Source organism: Rousettus aegyptiacus, unplaced genomic scaffold (assembly GCF_014176215.1).
Source record: "Rousettus aegyptiacus isolate mRouAeg1 unplaced genomic scaffold, mRouAeg1.p scaffold_m13_p_11, whole genome shotgun sequence".
Lineage (NCBI taxonomy): Eukaryota > Metazoa > Chordata > Mammalia > Chiroptera > Pteropodidae > Rousettus > Rousettus aegyptiacus.
The window spans coordinates 50798070-50813035 of NW_023416286.1; the positions used below are offsets into that span (position 1 = coordinate 50798070).

General features: G+C 34.8%; 1 protein-coding gene across 6 annotated transcripts in view; it reads right to left on the reverse strand.

Annotated features, from left to right (window-relative positions):
• The window catches only part of MYO16 (myosin XVI), a 499709-nt gene that overhangs the window by 394890 nt on the left and 89853 nt on the right, over positions 1–14966 (reverse strand). Inside the window, exon 1 of one of the 6 annotated variants that reach the window (XM_016145256.2) lies at positions 2851–3201. The exons of 4 other annotated variants lie outside the window; for them this stretch is intronic. Coding sequence is in view for 1 of the 2 variants with exons in the window: in XM_016145253.2 (XP_016000739.2) it covers positions 2716–2743 (28 nt within the window). In the remaining variant the exon portion in view is untranslated. Of the gene's footprint in view, positions 1–2715; positions 3202–14966 lie in introns of those variants that run through there. One more of the 6 variants, XM_016145253.2, reaches the window with a different exon arrangement.

Genomic DNA, 14966 nt, shown 5'->3' on the forward strand with positions numbered 1-14966 from the left:
ACTTTTTGTAGTAGTAATCCTAAATTTTCCTGCTACATCCTGCTTCCATGATAAATTTTTATACCTCAGTTTTTAACATCTCTATATAAGATAAAGAAACAAACAGAATTAGGCTAGTTCCATAGAATCTGAAAGGAATCTTGATGGTGATACAAATCTTAGCCATTTCTTTCTTTGAATATTTTTTAAAGTTTTGGTTTTTTGACTGTAAAAAAAAATGCCAATTATAGACAATTTTTAAAATACAGGAAGGTTTAAAAATAACAGATAATTTCATGATTATAATTATATAAATAACTATATTTAATATTTAGTCATAATTAATTAAGACATGAAAATCTAAACTCTATATAAATGATAATCATTCATTTATATAATTATAATAATTGATATTCCATAATCCAGAGTTAACTAATGTTAGAATTTGAGTTTAGACCTTCCATATATGCATACTTTAACAATAAATAATGAGTGTGTCCCTAGATGATTAAAAGTTATTTGCAAGCATTCTTTATTGGTCTCCCAACATTCTGCCATAGGCCTCCCTTACTAGGACTCTGTCATTGTATGTTGTCAGAGCCTCTTGCTCCTGCCTGGAATTTAACTACCCCCTATGTCGCTGCCCAGCTTGGAAGTGGAGATGGTACAGTGGCAAACCAGGATGATAATGAAAAGACAGGTGTGTGGAAGAAAGAAAGCGCATTCAGGTAAGGAATGGATGAGAAGAATGTGGGCCAATTAACCTTACAAATATTTCAACACAATATGAGACAAGGGTCACACTATGGAAATATCTTATGCACCGGGAACAATGATTAAGCTGTGGATTATGATCCTTATCAATAAACCCTTCTGATTCTGTAAATGCCCTCACTTTTCCTTCTATGTCCTATTCATCTTTCAACATTCAGCTCATGACTATGAAAGGGACCTTGACTAGTGGCAAACAATGAAATTTTAATTTCTGAACTCCCTTAGCACACCGTACTGTCCCACCAGAGAAGTCATCATTTGACAATATTCGTGCTTCTTTTCCATTTTAGGGATATTGTCAAACACAGAGTTTAGAACACAGTCAGATTTTTAGCAAGTAGTTGGTAATTACTTTGATAAATTCATTGGGAACATTTTTTTCAGGTATTTGGAGCATTTCACTATTCATTAATTTTAGATTTTACCTGGATGGCAAGAATAATCTCAAATACTTTCATGGACTTAATTTTTGAAATTCTAAACTCAAATAATTCACCTGAAACAAAAGTAATACAAGGCAGAAACAGGCAGCCTCCCAAGTTCATGTCACTCTGTCCCTTTGTGCTTTTGCCTTCCACCAGATGTGCTCACTCTGCTTGATGAGTACCCAGGTTCCTTATAGAAACGATGCAGAGGGTTTTAGGAATTTCCTCTGCAGAAGCACAGAAAGGAGAAATAATGACATTCTGCTAGTGCAGTAAAACATGAGGGGCAATACAAAAACCAGCCTAGAGCACCATCCTATAAATATTTCATCAAGATGATAACCCCAAGACTTCAGGGGTTAAAACAAAAAGACATTCTCGTAATTCCCAAATATGCTGCATGTGCCCATTTTTATTAATTAAAGAGCTAATTTTCAAACTTACAAGTTGATTGGTAAATTTTTTTTGAGTTAAAAATGTTCTGCAAGCCAAAAAAACATGGCTCTTTGGGATATGCTAAAGAGTAAGGCATATTTATTTTCATTAATCAGTTTTAATTTCTATATACATCCCCCACAAAAGACAAGAAGGAACATATTTTGTCCTTCTCAATTGTCATTTTTTCAGTTTCCTGTAGAAACTGAAAACTCAAGATCCTTTCAAAATGTGTTCCCTTAAATTTAACATTGTAATGTCCTTTGCCAACAAAACCTTCATCCTAAAAGGAAACCATTTTCTACAAATGACATCTGTAACTTTAAGACGATGACATAAATGTAAAGAAGTTTTCAGAAGTGCTACTAGAGAAAAATATATATCTAGCAAGCTATTTACTATAAATATTTGTCCTTCTTCATTATTACCACCCAGAGAAGGTTTAGATACAGCTTTTATCTAGCCCAGAAAATCCTGTTAAAATTCAAGCATTGGAGAAACCCTTGATGGACCTATTCTAGAAGCCGGTGACAAACTATTTTTTTACCATGCTAGCATCACTGTAGAGAATGTGGTACACATGTCACTGGAGTCCCTGAGCACTGCAAGGTGAACGATGCAAGGACAAAAGTTTACAGTCAAGGATAATGCTAAAGATGAAGCTTACAAGTTGAACATTGTATGCAGACATAAGCAGTAAAACTTGAGAGTAAAATAATAGCTAAATGGCTTCAACCATATATTAATGAACTAAGTTTCTATGCAAACACTATTAATATATGCTGATACCCAGACATATTCTTATAAAATTCTTTTTGATGGACTGTTTTTTTTTAAATGGCTGTGCGTATGTATCTTTTTTTCTGAAAAAAACTAAAGTTTTAAAGATTCATCTACTATCAGCATTTGGCTCATACTGGAATTATTCCAGAACCTGAAATTAAGAGCAAGCACAGTTAGCATGTAAAACATCTTTCAAAGTCACCATTCTATGTCACTTACCCACATGTGACATACCAGAAGACCTGCCTTAATTTTGGCATCTGCATAAAACAATATATCAAGAAGACAACCATATGAGTAAAATATCAGGCTTACTTACAGCACTTGATAAAATGATAGTGAGACATCTTTCCATCTCAGACAGAAATCTTGCTACAGGTTCCAGCATTCTCTTCTACAACTGTCGTCCCCAGGAAATGCATTATTTAGTGCCCTTACTCAGGTAACAATTTACCTCATAATGCATTATTGAACCAAGGCTCTGTTCCATGATCATGCAAATAGCTTCAAACTCATTCTCATTCAGCATCTGGAGTTAAGATAAAGCTTCTCGGTGGGTCTGGAGCCACCACTGCTGCACGTGCTATTGTAGTGCCCTTGATTGACAGGGCTCCTAGTGCCACAATCCCGGGAATAGTCAGTTCTAATTGGTGCTCGCATGCAGCCACATTCTGCCGGCACGGAGGTGTGCTGCAGTGCGGCTCTCCCAGTACTGCCTGTTAATGGCTTTTCAATAGCTTTCAAATGGCAGCAAACTAGCTGATGAGTGGGCTGGAGCAAAGCAACTAACGAAGGATCCTAAATCTTATTTGTGCACATTGTCCATGAGCCAAATGTGACCAGATTCTTCTTAGCTGATGGCAGAGCTGATTATTTTTAGTTGCCACCAGTTGCTGTGTGTGAATAGGAAATTGATAGCAGGATCTCAAAATAACCACCTCTTAAGAATCAGGGGTCTTTTGATCTGCTTCTAGTAATGAAGAAATTATATTATATTTTACAACACATCTTTTTGGTTTTCTATGCAGAATATAAAACTCAAATTATCCACAAAAAAAGCTTTTGGTTTGCATAGCTTAACAAATTTAGGATTCTGCTACCTCTGCAGAATGCAATAAATTTCACTGTATAACTGGGTGAAGTAAGTGACTGAACTGCAGTCAGAAAGAAAGAAACATATGGTCTTCAAGGGTTATTGCAAAAAAAATAAATATCATACTCATAATGCAATAACCATGCTAGCCAAAGAAAACGGTCACATTTAAGTCATTTACAAATGCAAATTTATTTTTACAAATTGATATTTTTATGATTTTCTCTGAAAATGAGTTGGCAAAGTCTGAATTTGTGTTTTAGATTTTGAGGGCATTGCAAAGGCAGACAAGAACGGTATGTTAAACATGCACATCGTTCTACGGTATAAGTCTAGGTCTTAGATTGCCTTACAAAGCAAACCTCAAAGAGTAGTGCCTTATTAAACACAAAGACTATAAATTTCAATTCTATACAACAAAGGGTTATGACTTAAATTTTCTCTAAGGAATAATGCCAACAATTTTAGTAGTATAATCCAGAAGAACAGATTCCAGGTTTGAATCAGAATGGCTTGTATTCAAATTCAGATTTACCACTTAACACAATGTCGACTTGGACAAATTGTTTAACCTAGAGACTCAGTTTCCTCATCTAGGCATCAGAAGTACAATTCCTAACCTTTATTTGAAGATTAGAAAAATGTATATTAAAATTCTAGTTCATATTATTGATGTTCAATATAAAGTTGCTATTCACATTAACGAGGAAAAAATATTTAGCTATACTTCAAATGACTGCAATGGATACTTTAACTTGTTTTCCCAAGAATTAGAATGAGGATTTTCAGCCTTCATCAGTAATGTATATCCTTCCTTCCTTCCTTCCTTCCTTCCTTCCTTCCTTCCTTCCTTCCTTCCTTCCTTCCTTCCTTCCTTCCTTTCTTCCTTCCTTCCTTCCTTCCTTCCTTCCTTCCTTCCTTCCCTCCCTTCATTCATTCATTCCTTCCATTCATTCATTCCACAATAATCATTGAGAGTTATTGATATGCAAGTCGCAATTTTAAGTGTTTTTCAAAAATAAAAATGTTGAAAACACAGCCTTCATACACAGGAATATACAGTTTATTATTTGATTTCCTTGTGTTTTGAAATGTTCCCTAATAAGCTGTAAGACACTACTATTTATGTTTGTTATCCAACAGAGAGCAAGGCTCTCTCCTCTTCAAAACGAGTCTTCCTATATACATACAGTAATTATTAGTTAAGCAAATGTTGTCTAGCGTCTCTTGAGAGAAAGCACTATCTATCTAGATGGTCTTCCTCTTAGCACAAAGGTATGTTGTCTACATGCTTTCCTTAAGTATGTAAATTTTTTAGTTTTTTGCAAATTGCATGCCACCATATAGTTATCTCAATAGACAGCTTAAGGCAACCGAGTACTATGACACCATTTGCTCTTTGAAACAAAAAAGGAAAAGATATGTGACTCAGAGAAGCATGGTATATGCTTGGCAAAGAAAATATGTCATTGAAAATATGACTGACTGAGCCCCCAAAACTGGTTACAAACTATTTAAACACTGTTCTTGTAAGAACTCTGACCCAAAGGGTCAGTAACATCTCTCCACACATTCCAGGGGCTCACTACCAAATTTATTTATTATCATGGACCCATTTATTCCATAAATACCTGGCAAATCATTGTTGTAGCTATTCGATGTACACTGGGAAGGATATCTTCATTCCTCTCATCGAAGCGCTTATAGTCTAGTAAAATATAGACATTAATCAACCCAGCACCATGAAATGTGCTAGAAACTAGAAGACAGGAAATGTAGACCTCCTAAACAACTGATAAGAGTTAAAGAAAACTATCAAAAAATTTTCATTCTTATTTTTATTTACGTACTTAGAGTCTGCTTCATATGCCTGAACTACATATATGTATACAGATAATTCCCCCAGAAGAAGAGTTTCTCTAATCCTTTTGTCTCTGGAAAACACATATTCATGCTCAAAACACTGGTAGAACTACATTTAACCACACAGAAATACATCTTTACTTGTTTCATCATTATCAAATAAAAATTAGCTTAAAATGTAGGTATTAATTAGGAAGAAAATTATTTTGTTTCTATTAACTTTGCTCCCTTTATAAAGTATAAAAATAATGGTAATTTAAAATTAATTGAAATCTCTTGATCTCTGCCCATCCCTAAGAAACTCAACTCACTGTTAGGACGTTAAGACTGATCATTCTGGGATTCTTTGAATCTAAAATAGTTAATATAATATCAGAGATGGTGATTATTTATCAGCAATGAAAAATCTGACTACATTATATATATTGTAAGCAATTTATGTATTTTGCAGAATATCATTAAGTATAAAATGAAATCATGTATTTGAAAGGAGTTGTTTTTCATTGCTACAAACTTAAACACTAATAAAGCACAAGTATTTTATTATCTTTCAGAATTATTACAATGAAAAATTATTTTCACTGAATGTCACATACAATATTTCAAAGGCAAAGTAGAATAATAAATTCCTCTTCCTCTTTTATACACCAAACAGCTGCTCACTATTCATAGAATCTTTGATAAAAATACATGATTTTTTTTCTTTTAAATGTTAGCATCATTATACACCAGATTTCTTCAAATAAGGCTAAATTATTTCCCAGCCAAAAAAAAAAAAATATGAACCTGAAATGAGCTTAGTGACAAATAAGTATTTAAGAATTACACACTTGGTTAATATTAAATAAATTTTAAAATGAGATATTTGTGATACACAGCTTCAAAATAGTTTTCCTAGTGAAAGCTCACCAGTGAGATACTACTCCATTTAGACCTCTATTTGGAGGAATCTATTAACCAACCTTTTCATAAATAATTGCTAAATCTAATAGTTGTGCATTTTTTCACACTTTATTAAATAACATAACTCAAACTCAAGTTAACAAACACCACTAGTTTAGGTTGGATGTATATACATAGTAGTTTACTATAAAAAACTTCAAATGAAGCTATAAATCACATGCACAAATTGTTTGTAATACAAATTCAAGCTCTGTGACTTAAGAATCTTTGCCTCTGTTCTGGGAATAGGTTGGGGCTTATAAATATTTGATGAAGCAAATCACACACAGGTAACCTCCGCAAAGTAGCTGGGAATTAAATTCATAGTATCACTTGTCACAAATAATCACTGTTTCTTGGTGGATAGGGTCAAGATCTTCTCTCCTCAAAATAATACCGTTTTAGTAATTTAGATCCCTATAAGGCTTAGGGGGTCATTTTTGAAGGCTGCAAATAAAAGATCTAGTTGTCAAGAAGAAAAAGGCATACATAAACTCAGTTCTTACTAGAAATTTAGTCTCACTGGTCATCCCCCACTGTGCTTCAGGACTGGGATCAAACCTGCCTTGCCTGACTGATCCGATTCCTGCTTTTTCCAATTATGTCCCCTTCCACAGTCTGCCAACTGTTGGGGCTGATCTTGATTTCAGCCCATTTATTAAATCACTGGCTATCAGACTCAGGACTCCTCGCCTTCAAACGGCCTCACGAGACTCCTAGTAGAAAAAGTGGACAATTAACTTAGATGTAGGCAATTGTGAGGTGAATAGAGGATGGAATTATAATATAGATCTGCATTGCTGAAAAAAAGTCAAGGGCTAATATAAACTGCCCTCTCTGTATCAGCAGAGCAGTGAGGATGCTAACCCAGCTGAACACTGCTTTAGAGACTAAATGTAAAAGAGCAATAAAAGGGCTTAAAATTATTCATGAGCATGTATACTAATACTTTCAGAGAATTGTAATATAAAGAAAAAGAATACGCTTTAAAACTGCTTTTAAAAGACTGAACATTTTCTTTATGTAATGCAGTATAGAATAATATAATAACATCGGCATGTGTGTACATTGATATATGAACTTACAGACAAACTCTATATGGAATGCTCTAGTTGTTATCTAGTCATACACATTCCCTTTGTGATTTTTTTCTCCCAGATCAAAATGAAATATTTTGAACTCTAATGAGTATCAATTAAATTAAGTATCTAGGAAAGGAAATTTGTAAAACATTTGCAAATTAATTCATTTGAATGTTAAAACAACTTTGAAATCTCTCCAGCATATCTGTTACAACTCTCTAGAATGACTGCTGATTTGCAGATATTATTTCGCTTCACCAAAGTTTGACCTTGAACAAAAGTTTGCATACCCTTACTGTAAATAAGAAATGGACAGTTTCAGTGTCTGTTTGTATGACCATACCTAAGTTTGTGTGTATGTGAGTAATAACATGTATGTATGCAAACCATGAATTAAGTATTCTTAGCCTTGTTCTTCAATCTATTTGCGGGAATTAACAGCTTAATGTAACTAGTGAGATAATTAAGAGAATGAACTCCCATTAATGATGAAGAGTACTATAGAAATCAGTGATGGTCTAACTAATAAAGAATTGAGGAATGAGGCTCAAATTTCAAGGTAGATCTATATATAAATGTTACCTAGAAGACAATATCTAAAGTATTTTGATTATCTAAAAGATAATCTCAATTTTCCTAAAAAGGATGATAGGAATTTTGAGGCAATTAAATTCGGAGGCTCTCTTTTATACTTTCCCTATTCATGTAGTTATACACACACACACACACACACACCCATATATATATTCATGTGTGTGTGTGTGTGTGTGTGTGTATATCTTTAATTGAATTATGTCCTCATCTACAATGTAACTACCCATGCACTTATTTACATATACACTAGCTACTTATTCAATTTCTATGCATCCTTTGAAATTCACATGAAGCTAATTTAACCTACAAATACTTCTCGACTTAGAGATAGTGTACAGCTCTCAAAGTTGAAGAATTATTGACGCAAACTCATTTGTTTATATTCACAGTGATGAAGTTAGTGACTTGCCCCTCTCCACTCTGAAGCTTTGTTTACATTAATTTCTCTCTCTCTCTCTCTCTCTCTCTCTCTCTCTCTCTCTCTCTCTCTTTCTCTCTTCTCTCTCTCTCTCTCTCTCTTCTCTCTCTCTCATAAATATTTCTCTCTCCTTAACATTCATGTGGGTGATTGGAGGAACTTCTCAGAGTGAAGCAATAAACACAAATAAATTCTGCCTACATTAAAGAAGGCCAGTGAAACCCTAGAAAGATGGCACATCCTTTCCAGCACCAAGACTCCTCTAGTAAGTAACCCTTCTTACTTTCACATCAGTGAACATACTTGGATGACAAGCCTGTCTCTGCTACTCCCTAAAGATCAGACTACCTGTTTCACAATGAAATTCCTCAGATGAAAAAAAAATTCTTATTCGCAGACTAGGTAATCAACAAGTATATTTCCAACCAGTATTTTCAAAACATTTTGTGCAACCCTGATGTTTTATTAACCCAATGCTAACTTTATATTAGTGAAAATATGTGATTTGCCCTGAATACATCACCACCCTTTGATACAGCCTTGCAGGTATCGCTGATGTGTAAAACCCCACAGCAAAGATTTATTCCATGTTTACTATGGGCCAAACACTAGAAACCTAAATCCATAGAATTCTATCAACCCTGGAAATATTTGTTGTGTATTATGCATACAACAGTTATAAATCAGACTACACACTGCCTTATGAAGCTTACAAATAGGATTTTAGACCAAGAAATAGGATTATGAAAATACTACACAGAGTATTATAGATATATGGTATTATGGAGCAGACAATCAAAGCCTGAGGGTTTGGAGCATGTTCCTGAAGTAGCAGCACCTAAGGAGACACCTGCATTGTGAAATCAGGTAAAGAAACCAGGTAAAGGAAGTGAGCTAAGGAGATTTGAGGATGTTCATGATATGCTCAGAATTAAAAAAAAAAAAAAAAAAAAAAAAAAAAAAGTTTAGTGTGACTAAAGGAGAAGTACACAGAATGACCAGCTGAGAGGTGAGTCTAGAGAAGTCATCAGAGGCAAGTTTGGGGGAGAGCATGGAGGTGGTTCTATTCCTTCTCATGAATTATAAAGAGATAAAAAATCTGAATGCTAGAGAGGAAGGGAGGTGATTTGCAATTTATGAATATCACTCTGATTGCAGGAAGTGATTTTAGCAGGAAACAATAAGAACGATAGTGTCCCTGGGAAGCTGCGGGGGAATCCAAAGGAATCAGGACAGAGCAAAGGCAGAGAGCATATCCTTCTCCAAACAAAATATAAGTTCTGTAAGTTCTACGTGAAAACTCCCTCCTGGTACTTCTTTCCCTCTTATGACACTCTCTTCAGACCTCCTACCCATCCCTTACCCAGTACCCCCACAAGGGTAGACTTAGTCTGATTCAATGTGCCATTTTTTCATTTATCTCCTGTCACCAATCCTAGAAGCATCTCTTCTCTAGAAGCTCAAATTCCAGAAGCACCAGGCACAGAACTGGCATCAGAAGAATGAGTAGGGGATGCCAGAAAACGTCACCTGAACTAATCCTCCCCAGGGTTCACAGCACCCCGTCCTCACCTCTTCAGTGTAGCTTCAATCTCACACATCTAAAGAGTCCTAAAGTACAGATAATCAAAACATAAATATGTAAAGTATTCCCTTAAGCACTTCCAGAAAAAATATTCAGATTATTTGAAAAAACGTTTAGTTGTAGGAAGCGTCTTCAAATTCTTAAGGCTTAATTTTATATAGCAAACAACTTAAAAATGCTTCTTATGTGCCAGACACAATTCTGATCACTTTATAGGTATCAACTCATTTAATCCTGGGAACAGACCTATGCAGTAGGTACTATTATTATCTCTTATTTATTGGATGAAGACACTGAGGCACAAAGACTAAGCAAGATGTCCAAGATCACACAGCCGTAAACACACATGACTCACCAAGACATTCAGAGCACGGTGTCCACCACAGTCTTAATCATGAACATACGACCACAGCTTGGCGGTCATTTTTTAAAATGTTTGGTTCTTGCGCATACCAGGGATCCTCGACCCTTAGCACATACTTCTTGTCTGGCATATTCTTTCCTGCCTTTCTCACCCCCCAATCTCCTTTGATTAACTCTACCATCTATATTTTGTACATAAAGAGAGAGAGGAGAGAGAACAGGAAAATGCAGATAGAAAAGACCTATAGGGGAAAAAAGGTGAAGTTAAGAAGGTTGGTAAAATGCAGTGGATAAACAAGTGCTGAAGGATCAAAGGTGGGTTAGTCACCTGCCCTACAGTGTCCCCACCCCTTTGTCTCTTGCTCAGGTGAGCTGCCTGGATTTATTGTTGCGATGCCTCTTGATAATGCATCCTATTATGGTTTATTTATGTCCCATATGGGCTTCCTCTCAAAATGCTAATATGATGTTAATACAATGAGGTTTTCTTACACCCTAAAGTATCCATCGTGGCAGAGGTTACATACAATATGCGGAGTTAGTCAACCACAAATGTAAAGAGAAGAGGGTGTTAAAAGATTTACAGGTAAGAAGTAGACCTTTATAGAGAAAAAAAGAAATGTATTTTTATATATAAGATTTAAGGAAGGTAAAGAGGAACAGAATTTTAGATTCTTGTGAAATAGTAAGCTATAATAAATGTAATATACTTTTTTAAAATTTGACATATAGCTGCTTGCAACCACAGGTAAACTATTAATATCATAGAATTTCCAGAGCATGAAAGACGTTGATACACATCTCTAGGCCCCAATCTGGTGGTGTTAATTAAGTGGTTTAACATTAGTTATAGTGTGATTGGGTGTAAAGAAATATCACTGAAATAAAAGTCTCACATGAACCTGATGGGAGATATTTTGAGGGTGTCAAATATATGACTTCATTTACATGAAGTTCAAGAGTAGGTTAAACTAATTTATAATGATAGAGCTTTTAAAAAGTGGACTATTGGTGAAAAGAGGGCACAAGACAACTTTCCAGAATGATGGAAATGTTTCATATTTTGATCTGGGTAGTAGTTACACAAATATAAATATATGGAGATATAAAGATATATAAAGGTATATTGAGCATTAAGATTTGTGCATTTTACTGTATCCAAATTATATCTAACTTTTTTAAAGTGTTACAAAAACTGGCATAGTTCCTAAGACAGCAGTAAGAAGAACAGCAAAAGAAAGATCATCAAGGTGTATAAAACTAAGGTAATTTATATCACATTCATTTATTCAACCACCACTGACTGACAGGCTACATATTTCACACCTATGTATACATACAAATACTGAACACTCTATGCCTTTAGAATGATTTCCTAGGATCATAAACAGTCAATTATAATACAACACGGTCAATGCAAAAGTAAACTGTAAACAGAGCATTGTGGAAGCATGTAAGAGTTGCCTATTATTCACGGAAGAAGGACACACCCTAAAAGGTGAGAAAAGATTATTCCTGGGAGGAGGCACCTCCAGCAAAGGCATTAAGGCTGCTATTAGCCAGTTGGTATTCTGGAACATTTGCATTACAGATAAGAAGTAGCTACAGTTGAACCTCTAGAGATGGACAAGCCAAATCACAACGCACATTGCATTCGGTATAGAGTATCATCATCTCGGTCAGGTTTACTTAATTTGGAATCCCATAAAATCCCTCTCAGGAGAGGGTCCATACCTTTTCAAAAGGATCCCTAACCCAAAAAAACAAAGACCTCTATTGAAACTAATAGAGAATGGTTACCAGATTTTAAACACAGAAGTTAAATCATGGGACTCTGTGAAGGACAGATTTGAGAAAGATAAAATGGGCAGCAGGGAAGTAAATAAAAAGCTCTCAGAATAGTCTACACCAGAGATAATGAGGGATTGAAATTGAGTCCTGGTAGAGAGGACAGAGCAGACTAGATAAATTCTCAGAAGTGATGACTTTGAGATTGCCAGAACGGAAAGTGAAATGCAATACAAGAGAAAAAGGGAAAAAAGACTGGTCACCAGATTTCTAAGTGTTTATGTGTTTGGCGAGGTCATCAGTTGGATCAGAGAGAAGAGAGCAGCACAGTGGAAGAGAAAGAAGTGGTTTAGGGAAAGGCAATAAGTTAACCTTAGGGAATGGAACGTCTACGTGATGTCTGCTACATACAATACAAAGCGTACATATGAGAGGTGTTCAAAATGTCTTGTCCTTGGATCCCCATAAAATCATCATTCTTTAATTAAACAAATACAGTGCTTCTACCGTGCACAGGGAACTGTGCTGCTGCTGGAGATAATTCCTTTGGCAACCAGCCCCAGTCCTCAGGTGCTTTCCAAAAGTCACATCATTAACATAACAAAAGACAGCCTTAATGGCTTTCATCACTTCCGAAGTTCCAAGGGTTTTAGGAGCTCTGCGCCAGAAATGAAATGGAGACAAAGACTAAACATATATTTCTTATAAATCGCAGTATCACAGCTATGAAAGACATGGATGTAGGTAAGATACCCAAGAAGAATGTGTCAATCAGAGAAATAAATGTTCTGGAGCCAAATCCTAGGAGCAGAAATAGCAAAGGTACACAGACAGGATAAAAATAATATACGAGAAAGATGGGGAAAAGGAGAAATATTTTCTCCACGCTCAATTAGTTCGGTCTACTTATATTAGATCATACATACTCCTTTTGCGCATTGTAAGTTTTAGATTTCTTATTTTCCTTTACTAAGTATAAACTTAGCTTATTATCTTTGAATCCTCAGTGTATGGTGTTCATGGTTATTTAATCAGTACATTAATAAAATAACATGTACATAATTAAGATTCAATCGAGGTGGTGTTTTTATTAATAATAAGTTCACTTAAACAATACTTTATCTTTCTTCTGACATTTTTCTGTATTTCCATATCTGATTAAGATATAAGGAGATAATTGATTAGATCCTAATAGCTCTTTCCTTCTGCATTTTTTCTTGCATTGAGTTACTGATGAATTCTGATAACTTTCTCAAAACAATAAATAATTCCCAAAATAATATGACATTTAACCCACTTAGAGCAATAAATAAGAAATTCAGATCCTGCACAAAGAACTTCATGATTCCCTGGAATCACATGCTGCTTCAAGGACAGAGAGAAGACTCTCTCCATCTTAATTCATTGAAAAACTGGTTTACAGAAGAACAAGGGGAAAAGCATAGCTGCCTATGGTTGGATTCTCAAGTCATTATCATCATCTAATTCATCAGCGAATGCCTTAGATTGAACTCAAAGAGAATAGAATAAATGCTACCCACTAAACACTTTCTCAACTATCATAAAACGTTAACAGTGAAGAAATTAGAATCTCTGGGACAATTTGGGGTTGCAGTTAGTTCAAAACATTTCATTTTATTCTGAACGTCTGCTAACTGGGTTTGTTATGCATAAAATGCAGAGAAAATGAACAGGTCTTCTTAATGTCTACTACATATTTAATTCTCATTTTCACATGTTAGTCTTCAAATATTCAATTTAAAAAATCATTATTGAAAGACTATTATGTGAAAAATATTTTCCCTAAAGGCCAACCTGGAAAAGATGATGAAAAAGTGCATGGGCCCCATCATCAAGTAACTTAATGTCTAGGGAGAAAGTGAGCAGACGTGAAAATCTTAGCTAGATTTGGCACAACTGGTTATGCCAAATCAAAGTGCTTTATTCAGTGCTATGGGAGTACTCAAGATAGAGTGATTCATGCTAATTCAGAAAACAAGGGACTGCATTTGAGCTGAGCAACGAAAATAGATAGGATGTCCAGAATGCAGAATGGTATAACCAGGTAGGGAAAAAAGGAAGTGCATGCTTTATTTTTATAATAATAAAATGTCCAGTATGGAGGTATGTAGATATAAATCAGTTGGTTTGGAAACCAAACCCAGAACAATCTGATGCTTCTGTCAACCACTGATCTACTTTCTGACTCTGTATTTGCCAATTCTGGGTATTTAATAAACAGAATTATACTATATATGGCTGTTTGTGTCTTTCTTATTTCACTTAGTGTCTTTTCAAGGTTCATTCAATTTGTAGCATGGATCAATACTTCCTTTTTATGGTGGAATAATATTCCATTGTATGTATACACCACATTTTGTTTTTCTATTTCAATTGCTGTATATTGAGGTTTTCCACTTTTTTTGCTATTATAAATAATGCTGCTATGAATACTTATGTACAGGTTTTTGTATCAAAATGCTTTTCCAAAGTGGGTACAGTATTTTACAATGCTATCAGCATCATATTAGAGTTCCAAAGTCTTCACATTTTCACCAATACTTGATAATTTTTATTTTAGTCACTCTAGTAAAGCATATCTCACTGTAGTTTTGATTTGCATTTCTTTAATTAATGATGTTGAACATCTTTTCCTGTGTTTATTACCCATTTGTATATCTTTGGAGAAATGTCTATTCAAGTTTTTTGCTCATTTTTTTTACTGGGTTGTTTCTTTTTTTCTATTGTTGAGCTATAAGAGTACTTAATATATTCTTGAGAAAAGTTCCTCAGCTGACACATAATTTTCAAATATTTTCTCCCATTCTGTGTTGAATTCTCA